Source organism: Paroedura picta, chromosome 15 (assembly GCF_049243985.1).
Source record: "Paroedura picta isolate Pp20150507F chromosome 15, Ppicta_v3.0, whole genome shotgun sequence".
In the NCBI taxonomy this organism is placed as follows: Eukaryota; Metazoa; Chordata; class Lepidosauria; order Squamata; family Gekkonidae; genus Paroedura; species Paroedura picta.
Genome location: NC_135383.1, coordinates 27,486 through 43,850, shown reverse-complemented (window position 1 = coordinate 43,850; position 16,365 = coordinate 27,486). Strand labels below are relative to the sequence as shown.

Here is a 16,365-nt window from a genome sequence, read left to right as displayed (position 1 = left end):
TCTGAGCAGAAGATCATTACAAAGCCAGCCCAAATCCAAAGAGACCACACCAGTGGCACCAGGCCAGCGGAGTCTCCATCACCTTCCCTGCGTAAAACAGAAGACCTGTGTGAGACTGCAGTGGAAGGTCACCGGAGCTGCCGACAGAAATCAGGTATGATTTTACCCAGGATCGCAAGGAAGAGGACAAACTTCACTGCATCTTTATAAAATTTAAAGTTGACTGGCTTGGGGTAGAGGATGGAACTGATGAGGTCTCCTTTGGCTGTGCAGAAGCCTAGAAAGAAGAAAAACAAAACGCAAAGTGGAAGAAATAGATCCTGAAATACTTTTTTTGTACCCTGGAGTCTCAGAGCTTACCATCCCTTTCCCTTCCTCTCCCCAGCAGATACCCAGAGGGTCAGACCAGAACCAGTGGGTTGAAATGAATTTGAAAGAATCTTCAGCTAAGCATCCAGAAGAAGCTCCTTACAGTTAGAACAGTTCCTCTGTGGAACAGGCTTCCTCGAGAGGTGGTGAGTTCTCCTTCTTTAGAAGTTTTTAAGCAGAGGCTAGATAGTCATCTGACAGAAATGCTGATTTTATGAACGTAGGCATAAGATTGTGAATGGGTGGGCAGGAAGGGACTGTGTCAGTGCTTGGCTCTTGTGGCCCTTCCTTGCATACCCAAGGAACTGCTGACCACCACTGTGGGATGGTAGGTAAATTTCTTCCAGGCCAGGATGGATTTGGGAGATTTTCAGTGGGGGTATCACTAGGCCATGAGATTAAGATCACTGTAGGTGGGCAGATGGTTGTGAGTTCTTGCATTGTGCAGGGGGTTGGATTAGATGATCCTGGGGATCCCCTTCCAACTCTTGGAAGGGACCTCCAGGGTCATCTGATTCTATTCCATGATTCTTGAGGTAGGTGGGACTGAGAGAGCTCAAGAGAACTGCCCTGCAAGAACAGCTCTAAAAGAACTATCACTAGACCAAGGTCACCCAGCTAGCTGCATGTGGAGGAATGGAAAATCATACCCACTTCTCCCGCTTGTAACTACTAAGACAGAAACACACACTTGGGAAGCATCTAGAAAGGAATCAATGTAGTATAGCAATCATATTGTCTCGTGAGGAGGAGGAGGAGGAAGGGTGCTTTGTGGGTGGGAGGAAATAAAAAGGAAGAAATAGGGAGAAAAGGAGCAAATAATGGACCAGATCTATAGAAAGCCAGTTGCCAAAGTTTGCCTCATCCAGGTTCATTGTAGTGGTTTCTTTCCCCTTCTTCAGCCTGTGCTCAGCCCCTCAATGGTGTTAGCCCATTAAAGCAGACCTCCATGCCAGTCTTGACAATACATCCATGTGGTGGTGCACTGTGCTTTGGAAGAGGCTGCCCAGACAGAAGCATTCTGGACAGAATGTCAGGATATCTCATGCGGAACTGTTTTCAGCAAAGGTGGGGGCATCACCTCGCCCAGAGATCTCACCTGTGCGAGTCACAATGGCCAGGACCTCAGCCCCTATGTAGGGCCTAGCCTGGAGGACCTGTGTCCCACAGAAGAGCGTGTGCCGCCTGTGCTCTTCTGGGGAGTAGATGGGACTGGCAGGCTGCGGGCCTTCAGGCAGCGGGGTCTTCATCACTGGAGTGCTTTCTCCTAGAGGGGCGAGAAGGGCAGTTTGAAGACACCTCCCCCATCCCAACCAGCCGCCCATAAACCAAGCTGCCTTAGGGCAGCCACAATAAAGCAGCTTCTGCCCTGCCCTTGGCCCCATTCCAGCCCTGGCTCACCTGTCAGCAGACTTTCATTGACCATGCACTCCCCGGTCAGCAGCACCACATCACAAGGAACAAACATCCCATCTGCAGGTACCACAAGGCAGTCGCCCGGCACAAGGTCGCTGGAGTTCATGGTTGTTTCCTCTGTATTCCCCCCCCCCCAATAAGTCAGACTCTCCTCAAGACAATAAGCAGCCAGAAAGTTTTGGAAGGTAAAATGTCACGCGAAGGCAAGGATTCCAAATCACAGGGGATTATTTGTTCCAGTTAGAGGTGACCCCCTAAACCAGGAGCAGAGAGCTGCAGCCCCAACCTCATGAGCCAAAAGTCTCCAGAGCCCTTCTAAGCTTCCCAGGGAGTGAGTGGGAGATGTGGGTAAAGGACCTGGCTCCTCCTGATGCTTTCAAGACCACTGCCTCCAGACAGGCTTATGGCCCACCTCTATAGGAAGCTGCCTCACATCCGAAGGAGCGAGCACAGCACAGGCTACCTTGCAGGAAGCTTTTTTATTTTATTGATGGTATTCACAATCCCCCTTTCTCACTGGGACTCAAAGGAGAAAAGTGGCATACTCCAGATGGATACAGAGAGCTGCCTCAAAAGCCCTTGTTGTACACAGGAAAGCTCTTTGTGGAAACAAATCCAAAGCAGATGTGTTTTAAACACACAAAACAATTTTTGATACCATATTTGCCTAAAGCTCTGATCCTTAGTAGGACAATGTTAGGGAGTGGGTGGGCAGGTAGTTGTCAGTTCCTACATTGTGCAGGGGATTGGACTAGATGACCCTGAGGGTCCCTTCCAACTCTATGATTCTATTATTCTATGGGGCTTCAAAATATTCAACATTTACTCACAAATTCTCACAACAGTTCTTCAAGATAGGCAAGAACTGCAGCATGTGGGACAAAGGTCTAAGAGAGTGCCACCTGGCATTTCCACCTTGGACTGAACTTACACAACCCAAGAGTCAAGTGCAAAGTGACAGGCCATGAAGCAGAACCCAAAGCACATTGCAGGCCCACCGGGGGGGGGCACTCTCCCCATGCAGTGTCTGGGGCTAAAGATAACTTTTTAGACACACTGACCCAGGGCTCCTCAACACATTCAACCAGCAGTGAGTTCCAGAGCTACCGACATACCTCCATTGGCTGTGAAGACTCTTACAGTGACCGACGTCTTTACCATGCTCTGCAGGGTTTTACTTTGCTGAAAGAAGCCATAAAAAAGCATCAGGTTGGGGCACAGCCAACAGCAAGAGATCCGCACCCATGCTTGTGCTGGTGTGGGCTAAAAGACACGGGGCCTCCAGCATGGCTCAGGTGGGGCCTGGCCCAACACAGACTTGGTCCATGGTCAGGAGTGCAGTTTTCCAATGAACTGGCCAAAGGCACAGGACACTACTCACCTTTCTCGTCTCGTAAAGAGCAACTCCGATTGAGACAGCAGATATGATAAAGATGCAGCCGGCATAATAGTAGTAACCCTCACAGACCCACAAAGACACACTGAAGACTTGAAAGATGTAGAATGGATTCAAGAGCTGTGGACAGAGCCAAGAGACACAAAGAGCACAGTAGCAGAATAGCTGTGGCACCCTGAGGGCTGGTCCTTCACATGGTTCCTGGCTCAGGCCCTACTTTGCACACAGGAAGGCTCAAGCTCAGGCCTACCCTTGGACACCAGGGCTGATAACTGAAAGCTGCTCTCCTCTGCCTGGAGGGTCAGGGCAAGCTGCAGCCTGCTGCTGGACAGCTCTAGAATCATAGAATCATAGAGTTATAAGGGGCCATACAGGCCATCTAGTCCAGCTCCCTGCTCAACGCAGGATCAGCCCAAAGCATCCCAAAGCATCCTCTCTTGTTGCTTTAGCTGAAAGGCAGAGGACCACCCCCCCCAGACCCCACCTGGGGTCTTTTATAACTCATTTGCCACTAATGGAAAAGGACTTCTCCTCCCCCGCACCACCACCAGAGTGAAGGGTAGCATCCAAAATGCCTACCTCTGCTATCAGCAGGCTGAGGTAAGATTTGACTGGTACATCTATCAGGTTTGGTCCATATATCTTTCTCCTGAGAGGAGGGAGAGAGGGAACACAGGCAGTACCAAGCTCAGGGCAGGCATCAGAAGAGCCTCCTGCCAGGTCCTTCCTCCAAATGCCCTGTTAATCCCTCTGGAGACAGACTGCAAGCAACAGCAGTTCAATATATACATGTCTAGCTTCAACATTCCAAAGTAACATGGCCCTGCCAGAAGATTTCAGGCTCCCCCCCATGGACGATACAGCCAGGCATCCCACACACACCTGGACCTCTATGCCATCCACAGCCTGGACGTCAGATGGAGGAAACCCAAGGAGGGCCTGGCAAACAAAGGCATTTCCTTGTTGTGGATTACGAGGGAAATGAGGGCAGTTTTGCAATGCCCCTGGAGACATCATCCAAGTTTCTTGGAAATTGCCATGCTTTCCTCGGGGGAAACTAGAGGGTCAATGGGAGGTTCTTTAGGGGTGAAATCTGAAGAATGGTTTCATTTCCTATCACAATGCAGCACCGGAGAGTCCCTTACCTGGTACTCCGTTCCTGGGTGTTCAGCCCACAGCGGGAGGAGTGGATTTCTGCACATGTTCTGCTCTCATCTAACTTGCTGCAAATATACACGGAGGGAAAGGATGGTATCCACCAGTGAGAAACTGATGTCCGTCAGTTCCTTGTTCCTTAAAAGTGGTGGTGCCCTCTGCTTCTCCCTATTGGTCAAGCTGCTGTGATGCTACAGACCTTCCAGAAGCTAAGGGGAACAGCTTACATCATAGATCATTGAGTATGCTATGGCAGAACAGCGGCTTGCACTGATCCGGACTTTGCTCAGTTAACACCTTCAAACATGGTCAGAATCCCATTTATGTCGCTTCTTCCCACAAGGAGGAGGTTACAATGCCACTGGCAGAGACATACCAAAAGCCCAGATGTGCTTTGCTGTCTGGGGGCAGGTGCTTACCTGACCCTGCAGAATGTTTTCCATTCCTCAATCCAGACGTAGCGCAACCCTTCAAAGAGGTAATAGCGGAGGGAATGCTGCTACACAAAAACATAAGGGCACATTAGAAAGAGAAGAAGAGTTGGTTCTTATATGCCGCTTTTCCCTACCCGAAGGAGGCTACCCATTCCCTACCCATTCCTCTTCCCACAATAGACACCCTGTGGGGTAGGTGAGGCTGAGAAAGCCCTGATATCACTGCCTGGTCAGAACAGTTTTACCAGTGCCGTGGCGAGCCCAAGGTCACCCAGTTGGTTGCATGTAGGGGAGCGCAGAATCGAACCCGGCATGCCAGATTAGAAGTCCGCACTCCTAACCACTACACCAAACTGGCACCAAACCACTCTCCTAGTGCAACACAGAAGGACCCAATGAAAAGAACAGAATGGGAACTGGAAGCAAAACAGCCACTGCCCTGGAACTCTGGGAGCCAGCTGGCAGGACATGCATTTGGCGTCCTCATCCGTGCTTGTCCCTTTCTGTGCATGGCAGCCACAGGCCACTTTGACATTGTCTGGGAGCCACAGGCAGGGAGAGAGCTCTTTCCTCCCCATACCCATAGGAAGAGTTAGCATGCTATCCTATACAAAGTTAAACCCTTTTAAGTCTGCTTAAGTTCAACAGGCTTAGGACAGCACTGTTAGTCATGAATTTCTGCATCACTCTCCACTTGGCTGAGACTTATCCAATCTGTCTGAGAGAGAAACAGAGACAGAGAGACAGAGAACAATACCTCCTCCTTCTGATGAAGCCATATTGTGTCTCTGGTATCTGCCTCCTCTGACTCCTGCACAGAGATGCTCCTTCTCCCAGCTTCAGGGCACAGGGCAAGACTTCAAAAGACAGCAAAGGGGAAGAAAGAGCAGATTCTTAAGTACGTGCTGGGAATTCACACCCTGTTAGAAATGAAGAGATGTACACAAACACCCCAACACATTTTTACTCTTAGTACATTCCTACTAAAGGCACTTGCAGGTGCTCTGGCCAGTTTATTAACAGCTGAAAGGAACTGCTCAGCACTCGGAGTCCAGGCCCACCCTTGCCTTCCAGCCTCCACAGATGCCGCCTAACTCTGTGAGGATCCCCTCACTATCACTGTTCCTCCCCGGCTCTCTAAAAAACCCCCATACCCCTGCCTTATCCCAAACCACCGCAGTGCTGGAAGGCAGATGCTGTCAGAGATGTTTAAGCAGCAAATGAAACGGGGAAAGGGAAGGAAAACTTGAGCTGCATGCCCCATTATGATTCAAGCTCTGGAGAGGTGCGCAGACTGAGGGGCCGCTTCCAACAGCAAACACAGAGACCTCATCCAGGGCAGCAAAGCAAGTGTCCTCATGACCAGGATAGGCCTCAGGGTCAGACTGATGCCCAGGGAGTTGGGAGCCCCAGATCCGCCAGCAGGTCCCAAAGTCACAGGCCCCAAAAAGAAATCAGGGTAGGTCCCCTTAGGTATTGGACTGTCTGCCTTCCACATGCTCCACCATGGAAGAGAGGAGTTTAGAAGCAGACCTGAGAAAGTCTGACCACAGCTGGCAGGAGAGGCAAGCTCTGCATCTACATCACAAACACAAAGTTTGGCTCCCACAGAAGGTAGGTCAAGGGAGGTGCAATTCCAAAGGGGAAGGGGAGATCTTTTAGAGAATATCAGTGCATATCCACAGTCCCTGGCCACATGAGGACCAAAGCCCTTTCCAAGCAAAGGAATGGCTAATCATGAGGTCAAAGGAGCAGAGGAAGAGTTAAAGCCCCAATTCACTTTTGCTGCACAAGCCAACAAGCGGGCCTGAAAACCTCACTCACCTGCCTTCCTCAACTTGTTCTGTTTGCACACGGGCAATGAAGCACTGGCCAAACTGGTCCTGGAAGAGAGCAGGCCCTGAGGGTGAAAACTGGCCCAGGCATAAATGAGGGACACTCCTCCTCCCTGCATTACCAGGTGCTGATTTCTTCCAAACATGGTGTGGGAAAGCTGCATCTACCAGGAGAGGAGCCAACTCTCCACAGACATGCCCCATGGCCCACAGGATCATGTGCTAAAGCCCTGCTTCTATGGGCACTGAGAGGCAGTCAAGAAGATAGCAGTAATAGGCTCTTGGGGGACCAATCTACTGGGGGATGAGAGGGTTTGGCCAGCCCTGACTTCCAAAAGCCTCTCACTCAGAAAGGCTTCAGCTGGAATTTGCAAATGGAGTCCAGCAACTCAAGGCCTGATAAGAAACTGGCTCTTGCCTAGGAAAGTACAGACCATGGTGGTTGGGCCCGTTCCCAGCTACCCAGTCACGTTCTGCTTACTGTAATGACCACCCAGTCAGCCTGGTGCAGCGGGCAGCGACTGCATCGCGCTTGGACTTTGAGATGTGGCTTCCAGTGAAAGAGGACCAGGAGGCTGCCCAAAGTGAGCACGGACAGGAGGTGGCAGAGGATGACCTTCCAGGTTTTGCTTTGGTAGCCGCTGATATCCTGAGGAAGGATGAGAAAGCTGGCTTGGCTTCCCTGGCCAGGGTGTGGGGTAATGGGGAGCCTTCCAATAGCACACAGGGATGCATTTCAGAAGCCAGAAGAATGGTAGACATTCTTCCCCTCCCTGCACTCCACCATTAAAAGGAATCTTCAGGACCCAGCACAAAAAGGGACAAGGGCCAACCTCTGGTTGCCAGCTTTGAGGCAAACAAGGGGCGGGCTGGGAGAACTGGTCCCATTCTGGGCCTGCTTCTCAGGGTGCTCCAGTGGGAAAACTCCTGGCTGGCCAAGAGTTTTCCAAAGACCCACCTCTAGGAGGCACTAAAGTGAGCAACAGCCTCTGCCTGGAATATTCCCTCCCCCAGCCCCCTTCCCCTTACCATGCAAGCTTCAGGAAGGCTCTGGTGAAGGGTCTTGTAGCTGGGGGGCTGGTACTCCAGCAGTCTTCTGCTGCCTACAAGGAGAAGGACATCCCCCAAGACTTCAGACAGCACAAAACCAAGATGCTTCCTATGGCTGCAGCTGATGCAAGACTCAGTCTGCAATCAGTTTGGATGAGAGGGTCTCCACCCTTCCCACAAACAGGCATGCAAACTGGAGTGTTCCTGGCTTCCTCACTCATTGAGCTGAATCAGGGGGCTTCTATCAGCTGGAGCTAGCCACACCATGCACTGACCTGGCTACCATCACAGGCAGCACTGCTGGAACACCGTGTCTTTGTTTGTGTGTGTGCATATGCACTAGAACAGCCAAATGACAAGGGCTGCTAGCTGCCCTGGCAGGCTTGGAGTCACCTCAGATTGCGTTGCCTGAGATTTGAATGCTGTCTGCAGGCACCTGATATTTCTAAACTGATGGCAATAACTGCATTTTATGCTTTGGCTTCTTACCATGTAGGGGTGTTCAATGGACAGAAAAGCAAAGGGCAAATTAAATAGTTTGGCAGAGTTTTATGTATCCAGTTCATGTCTATTTTAATTAATGTGTAGTGGAGCTGAAATCTTGCAGAGTACCCTCTTAACATCTCCAAACACTCCATGGAAAACTGAGGAAAGGCAGAGAGCAGCAGCCAGGCAACTTTACCCCTGGGCAGCTAAACAGCAGGGGCAACAGAAGCAGCTTCCAGGGAGACACTGGGCAGTGCCACTCCTTGGCTAGAGTGGGATAGGAAAAGCTCCTTGCTAGAGGTTGTAGTGGGAGGGGAGCGTAGAGGGGCTGAGGCAGCAGTTTTCTTCTCCTAATGGGAGGTAGACAGACTGCTTGCTCTGGGGTGACAGACCTCTCCCCCCAAAAAAATATCACCGAACCCATTCCCCCCCCCCCATGGATTTAGCAAATGGGAGGCATGTTTTGTTTCCACCTGCAAAAGCCCTGCTGGGGAACCCGCAAAGTTTTGCTTTCTAGGATATCAGGGTGGGGGTGGACAAATGGGAAGCTGCTGCTGGAGAGAGGAGAGGAAAGTGAGAATACCCGCGCGGGAACATCACGCCCCGTTTGCTATCCAGCAGGCAAGAACAAGAAAGGCTTTCGAGGTGTGCCCCCGCCGCGTCTCGATAACCATCCCAGGCCTACCGGTGCCGAAGGAACCCACCCCTGCTCAGGCGGCTGGGAATGGAACCGTAGCCCAAGCCGTCTGGCCCTCGGCCCGGCCGCGGGAGCCCCCATCCAAACCAGGCGCCCGCGCTTGGCCCCAGCGCGCCGGCCCAGCTCACCTGTGTGGCGGCTTCCACTCCTCCTGCGAGGCTGGCAGACGTGGCGCTGGTAGGGACGGGACAGCCCGGCCCAGCCCCTGGCCCTGCCCCTGGCCCCTAGGCAAGCGCCGGCGCGGAAACAGCAGGAGAGAAGGAAGCGAACCCTGGGCGGCCCCCGAAAGGCCACCCTCCTGCAGAAAGGTGCCGAGCCAGCTCTGCTGCCTCCCAGAGGAAATTGCCAAGGCCCTGCTGCCGCATTGGGACAGCAGACAGGAAGGAGCAGAGCGGTCGCCGTTCCGTGGCCACTCCCTGGCTCCCTCCAGATAAGACCTCGACGGCATAATCTCCCTGGCCTGGCCACTAGGGCCGACCGCCCTCGGCAGAAGGCAGTGGGAGGCCGGCTCATTTCCCCGAAGGGCTTGAGCACCTACTTGAACCCCTCCTCCGCCGCTTCCTGGGGAGGTAAGTTCCCCCGCCCAAGAGTGGGAGGCCGTTCGGAGACCCCTAGACCTTTGCCTGGCACTACCACCACCACCAATGCACCTAAGTGTAGCAAAACGCATCAGTGGAACAAGCCCTTGCAAAATTATAAAGTGCCAATTTTCCTGTTATTTATGGGGTATTTTAATACAGCTTTACCCCAAAGGATCAAAATGCTTTACAAACTCAAATTACAATACCTAGGTGGAAAATCAAACCATAAAACACTTCAGAAGGCCCAGGAGGACCCCAGGATATCCTAAGCAGCTTTTCTGTAAAATTCCTCAGCTTAGATACTTCATCTCAACAACAGAGCCCTTGATCTGCCTTACACACCAGAAATTGCATGTCTTCAGAAGTGACATCACAACACATATTACCAGGCAGGCTCAAAGAGGACTGGGGGGGGGGGGGGAGAGTCAGGGCATGGTTTAAGGCAGGAGTATGTGCGCAAACAGATACTCCCAGACACAAAAACATACATACATACATGTTGTTGTTGTTAGGTGCAAAGTCGTGTCAGACCCATCGTGACCCCATGGACAATGATCCTCCAGGCCTTCCTGTCCTCTACCATTCCCCGGAGTCCATTTAAGTTTCCACCTACTGCTTCAATGACTCCATCCAGCCACCTCATTCTCTGTCGTCCCCTTCTTTTGCCCTCGATCACTCCCAGCATTATGCTCTTCTCCAGGGAGTCCTTCCTTCTCATGAGCTTGCCAAAGTATTTGAGTTTCATCTTGAGGATCTGGCCTTCTAAGGAGCAGTCAGGGTTGATCTCCTCTAGGACTGACCGGTTTGTTCGCCTTGCAGTCCAAGGGATTCGCAAGAGTCTCCTCCAGCACCAGAGTTCAAAAGCCTCAATTCTTTGACGCTCGGCTTTCCTTATGGTCCAACTTTCACAGCCATACATTGCAACTGGGAATACCATAGCCTTGACTAAACGCACTTTTGTTTGCAGGGAGATGTCTCTGCTTTTTAGGATGCTGTCTAGATTTGCCATAGCTTTCCTCCCCAGGAGCAAACGTCTTTTAATTTATTTGCTGCAGTCCCCAACTGCAGTGATCTTGGAGCCCAGGAAAATAAAATCTGTCATTATCTCCATTTCTTCCCCATCTATTTGCCATGAATTGAGAGGGCCGGATGCCATGATCTTTGTTTTCTTGATGTTGAGTTTCAAGCCAACTTTTGCACTCTCCTCCTTCACCTGCATCAACAGGCTCTTTAGTTCCTCTTCACTTTCTGCCATTAGAGTGGTATCATCTTCATATCTGAGGTTGTTGATATTTCTCCCTGCAATCTTGACCCCAATTTGTGACTCCTCTAATCCCGCCTTTCTCATGATATGCTCCGCATACAAGTTAAATAGGCAAGGCGACAGTATACAGCCTTGCCAAACTCCTTTCTCAATTTTGAACCAATCAGTGATTCCATGTTCCGTTCTCAGTGTTGCTTCTTGACCTGCATATAAGTTTCTCAAGAGACAAATAAGATGCTCTGGTATTCCCATCTCTTTAAGAACTTGCCACAATTTGTTGTGCTCCACATAATCAAAGGCTTTAGCATAGTCAATGAAGCAGAAGTAGATGTTCTTCTGGAACTCCCTAGCTTTCTCCATGATCCAGCGTATGTTGGCAATTTGATCTCTAGTTCCTCTGCCTCTTCGAAATCCTGCCTGTATTCTGGAAGTTCTTGGTCCACATATTGCTGGAGCCTAGCTTGGAGGATTTTGAGCATAACTTTGCTAGCATGAGAAATGAGTGCAATGGTGCGGTAGTTTGAACATTCCTTGGCATTACCCTTCTTTGGGATTGGAATGTAAACTGACCTTTTCCAATCCTGTGGCCATTATAGAGTTTTCCAAATTTGCTGGCATATTGAGTGTAGCACTTTTACTGCATCGTCTTTTAAGATTTTGAATACTTCAGCTGGAATGCTGTCACCACCACTAGCTTTATTGTTGCTCAGACTTCCTAAGGCCCATTTGACTTCACATTCCAGGTTGTCTGGCTCTAGGTCAGTAACTACCCCATTGTGGTTTGTATAGTTCTTCTGTATAATTTTGCCACCTTTTAAAAATCTGCTTCTGTGAGGTCCCTACCATTTTGGTCCCTTATCATACCCATCTTTGCATGAAACGTTCTCTTCATATCTCCAATTTTCTTGAAAAGATCTCTGGTTCTCCCCATTCTATTGTTTTCTTCAATTTGTTTGCACTGTTCATTTAAGAAGGCATTCTTATCTCTTCTAGCTTTTCTCTGGAAATCTGCGTTCAATTGGGTGTATCTTTCTCTTTCTCCCTTGCCTTTCACTTCCCTTCTCTCTTTAGCTATTTGTAAAGCTTCCTCAGACAGCCATTTTGATTTCTTGCATTTCTTTTTCTTGGGGATGCTTTTAGTTGCGACCTCTTGTACAATGTTGCGAACCTCCATCCATAGTTCTTCAGGCACTCTGTCTATCAGATCTAATTCCTTAAATCTATTTGTCACCTCTACTGTATATTCGTCGGGGATATGATTTAGTTCATACCTGAGTGGCTTAGTGCTTTTCCCTACTTTCTTCAATTTAAGCCTAAATTTTGCAACAAGAAGCTGATTATCTGAACCACAATCAGCTCCTGGTCTTGTTTTTACTGACTGTATAGAACTTCCCCATCTTTGGGTGCAGAGCACATAGTCAATCTGATTTCTGTGTTGACCGTCTGGTGATGTCCATGTGTAGAGTCGTCTCTTGGGTCGTTGGGAAAGAGTGTTTGCTATGAGCATTGTATTCTCTCGACAAAATTCTACCAGCCTGTGCCCTGCTTCATTTTGTACTCCAAGGCCAAACTTGCCTGTTATCCCAGTTATCTTTTGGCTTCCTACTTTAGCATTCCAATCCCCCATGTATGATGTACATACATACATACATACATACATACATACATACATACATACATACATACATACATACATACATACATACATACATACATACATACATACCTAATTTATTTATTTGTCTATTTATTTATGTATTGGACTTGTATACCACCGCTCCTACCAAGCTGGCTCATGGCGATTCACAAAAAAGAAACGATATACAACAATTCACATCTAAAACATAACCTAAAACAATCCCCAATAATATTAAAAACATTCCTCAACATCAGGGGTAGTCACTGCGGCCCTCCAGATGTCCATGGACTACATTTCCCAGGAGCCCCTGCCAGCGAATGCTGGCAGGGGGCTCCTTGGAATTATAGTCCATGGACATCTGGAGGGCCGCAGTTTGACTACCCCTGCTCAACATCATAAAAGGCCTAATAAAACCTCTGCTCATATATTGGACCATTGGGCTGGTGCTAATGGTAATATTGACAGGCAATACAAGCAGATGACACAGGATCCCTAATGCTGCCTAACATTGCACACAGGAACCAAAAGTGGGGGGGACCAGATCGTTTTACCACCCAGGCCTAACCAAACGCGTGGCAGAAAAGCTCCGTTTAGCAGGCCCAGCAGAACTCAATTAGTCCCAACAGGGCTTACAGCTTACTCGGGAGCTCATTCCACCAGGTAGGGGCCAGGACCAAAAAGGCCCTTGCCCTGATCGAGGCCAAGCGTATATCCCTGGGGGCCCAGGAGTTCCAGCAAATTCATACCCACAGAGCAAAGTGCCCTGCAGGGGGCATAAGGAGGTAGTTGGTCCCATAGCAGGCCCAAGCCACATAAGGCCTTAAAGGTCAAAAACAATAACCTGATCCAGAAGCAAACTGGCAGCCAATTTAGATGTTTCAGCAAAGGCTGAACATGAGTCCTCCAGGGTGACCTGGTAAGCACCTACGCAGCCGCATTCTGCACTAGTAATTTCCAGGTCAGAGACAAGGGTAGGTCCACATAGAGTGAGTTACAGAAGTCTAATCTGGAAGTGACAGTTGCATGGCCAAGTGTGCTGGGGACAGGTAGGGTGCTAATAGCCGAGCCCGGTGTAGATGGAAAAGCGCAGTTCGAGTTACCGTAGTGACCTGAGCCTCCATAGAAAGGGAGGCATCAAAAGTCACTCCCAAATTCTTGGCTTGCAGTACAGATGTCAGTTGCACCCCATACAGGCAGGGAAAGCAAGCTTCCTGATCCTGCCCCCTTCTGCCCAGCCACAGGACCTCCGTTTTGGAGGGGTTGAGTTTCAGACAACTCTTCCTGATCCATCTAGCTACCGCTTCCGAAGAACTGGCAAATGTCTCAGGGGAACATCAGGCCAGCCATCCATCAGGAGACAGAGCCACGAGATAACTCACTCTCAGGAGGGGGGAGGGGGAGCAATGTTAGTGGCTGGTTCATTAAGTCCATTAAGGCAGGAGGGGAAAAACAATGGACCCCCAGGGGTCCCTGGATCCCTGGTTGGGAATCCCTGATCTTCTTGTAATGCAATAAAAATGAACAAGGAGCTTAAGATTGATTCAGCAGAACCTGCTCAAGATACCGGGCCTCAAGTATATCAAACTGGCCTCAACTAGGGCCAGGACCATTTTAGCCCTTGCCCTGGGCTGGTGGAACACTCTCCCAGAAGAGATCAGGGCCTTGCAGGACTTGGGACAATTCCACAGGTCCTGTAAGACAAAGCTGTTCTGCCAGGCCTATGGCTGAGGCCAGAAAATGACACGGACACCAAAATACTGGCCTCCCTTCTGAAAACATGAGGCAAACCTTCACCTTATTAGACATCTGTACCACCCCCAACTGGGAAATCAGAAATGATTTTGAACTAATTTGACATAAATGTTTTAATATATCATCATTTTACTATTTTTATATATCCCTGGCCCCAGGGAAGCTCGTCTGTCCTCGATCAGGGCCGGGACTTTCTCTCTCCTGGCCACTCCTTGATGGAATTAGCTCCCAAAAGAGATCAGAGCCCTGCCAGAGGTAAAACAATTCTGCAGGGCCTGCAAAATGGAGCTCTTTCCACCAAGCCTTTGGTAGAGGTCAATGAACCAACACAGCAACTAGAGCCTGGAGGCCATTTCCGCCACAAACTGCACCCTGCAGAATGAAGAGCTGAACCACACTGTAGTCAACAGTAACACAGTTGTGGAGTATAAAATCACCATGTTCTACTACCAGATGTTAAATGTTCTCCTGTTACAAGTTATACTGCTAGTAATGTTATATGTTCACAATCATGATGTTTCTTTGTATTGTGGCAAAAACTTCAATGTAAACTGCCCTGAGCCACAAGGGAGAGTGGCATATAAATAACCTGCCCTGAGCCCTTGGGGAAGGGTACGTTAAAAATAAAACATTATGATTGTTGTGATTAGGAGGACACATAATGCAAGATAGCTGTAACATTAACCAAAATGCAGACACAGCAGCTCAGCAGCTTCCCAAGGATACTTAATTACTATTACTATTATTATTATTTCTCAGCATAGCTTCACCTCATGAGCCTGGTGTTCCTTGGTGGTCTCCCATCCAAATGTTAGCCAGGGGTGACCCTGTTTAGCTTCCGATTAGATCAGGCTTGCCTGAGCTATCCTGATCAGGGGGTAGTCTACACTGGGGGTGGGTGGGAAGGGGCTTGGATAGGACCCCAGTGTTGGCTGAGAAGTCTTGAGGTGATGCCTGAAAGGCCTTTAGAGCAGTGGTTCTCAACTTGGGAGTCAAATGACCCTTTCACAGGGGTTTGCGGAAGGGCAAGCAGCTTGGCGGGGGGGGGAGGCGCCATACACACAACAGCCTTGCGTGGTAGATCAAGATCGAGTGCAGCAAGATCTAGAGCAGCAGAAAAGAGTGAGATCGGCATGGTGGGACAAGAGGCTGAATTGAACTGAGAAACCCATGAAAAAAACAATTTATATACAATCATTATGAACAAGGGATCTTCATGCCACTGGTCATTTTCAGTTTAATTTCTGCGAAAGAACACTTGTATAATTTTATGTTTGGGGTCACCACAACGTGAGGAACTGTATTAAAGGGTTGCGGCATTAGGAAAGTTGAGAACCACTGCTTATAACCAGGCCGTGGAGTCGTTGAGAAAAGACAGCCATTGGAAAGTTGCACGCAACCGTGAAAAGGCTAGCTCACAATATTCGGGACTTCTCGGATAGCAAAAGCCCCTTGTGGTGCAGGCACCGCACTGAAGTCTCCTCTACAGCGGAAAGAGAAGGCAGCGGCACTCGCCCCAGAAAGCGAGTCGCCGTCCGTCCGTCCTCCCCCCACCTTTAAGAGGCGGCTGGATGCTTGTGCCGCGAGTATCTCGCCAGCCTCAGCAACCGGTCACGCGGTCCAGGCTTTGACAGCTAAGTCCGCTCGCTCGCTCCCCGGAAGCACAGCCGCAGCCGCAGCCGCAGGAACGGAGACGAGTCGGGGGCCCGCGGCTAAAGCTGTCGTTCCCGCTACAACCGACCCCCACCCCGGGCCGGGACAAAAGGGCCAGCCAGCCCCGAAAGGGAGGGGAGGCCCCTCCCGAACTCTCATCGCAGCCTCCTATCTGCTAAGGCGTGGCTGGTTTAATGCCTCAGTCCTGTCGCTGCGCCGGGAGTAGCGGCACGATGGAGGAGAAACCCCGAAGGGAGGAAACGTCCCCCCTCCCCCGACTCAACGCCTCCGGGAGGATTCTCTCTCTCCTCTCCCCCCAGCCTAGCGGTGTGCCCTCGCCCCAAGTCTCCCTGGCCCTGGCCCTGGGGCCGGGCTGCGGCGCACGGCACGGCACAGCTGCCACTGACCTCCGGAGGGCGGGGGGAAGCAGCCCTGCGAAGAGAAGAGAGGCCGGACTGGGCTGGCCAAGCCAGCTGCTGCAGAGGCCCCCGTGGGGGTCGGACTTCGGGCCAGACTTACCTGCGTGCATTGGGGCGGGGCTGGCGCAAAGCAGAGGACCGCGAATCCCCGGTCTCGCCTGGAACCTGCGATCGAAAGCAAAGAGCAACCGATCAAGGGACCAAAGGGGGAGGGGCAAT

At 50.4% G+C, this 16,365-nt stretch overlaps 1 protein-coding gene across 10 annotated transcripts in view; it reads right to left on the bottom strand.

Moving 5' to 3' along the window:
- The window catches only part of ATP13A2 (ATPase cation transporting 13A2), a 27,747-nt gene extending 11,382 nt beyond the window's left edge, over positions 1–16,365 (bottom strand). For 2 of the 10 annotated variants that reach the window (XM_077312454.1, XM_077312450.1), the window contains exons 1-13: positions 8,967–10,384; positions 7,635–7,708; positions 7,087–7,254; positions 6,595–6,653; positions 5,528–5,627; positions 4,756–4,835; positions 4,327–4,404; positions 3,761–3,830; positions 3,167–3,301; positions 2,901–2,967; positions 1,771–1,902; positions 1,469–1,636; positions 167–277 (exon numbers count right to left, since the gene is read on the bottom strand). In XM_077312454.1, the coding sequence (XP_077168569.1) occupies positions 167–277; positions 1,469–1,636; positions 1,771–1,902; positions 2,901–2,967; positions 3,167–3,301; positions 3,761–3,830; positions 4,327–4,404; positions 4,756–4,835; positions 5,528–5,627; positions 6,595–6,653; positions 7,087–7,254; positions 7,635–7,708; positions 8,967–9,351 (1,627 nt within the window). In that variant the 5' untranslated portion in view covers positions 9,352–10,384. Of the gene's footprint in view, positions 1–166; positions 278–1,468; positions 1,637–1,770; positions 1,903–2,900; positions 2,968–3,166; positions 3,302–3,760; positions 3,831–4,326; positions 4,405–4,755; positions 4,836–5,527; positions 5,628–6,594; positions 6,654–7,086; positions 7,255–7,634; positions 7,709–8,966; positions 10,386–16,134; positions 16,184–16,246 lie in introns of those variants that run through there. The other 8 variants (XM_077312457.1, XM_077312458.1, XM_077312452.1 and 5 more) reach the window with 8 other exon arrangements.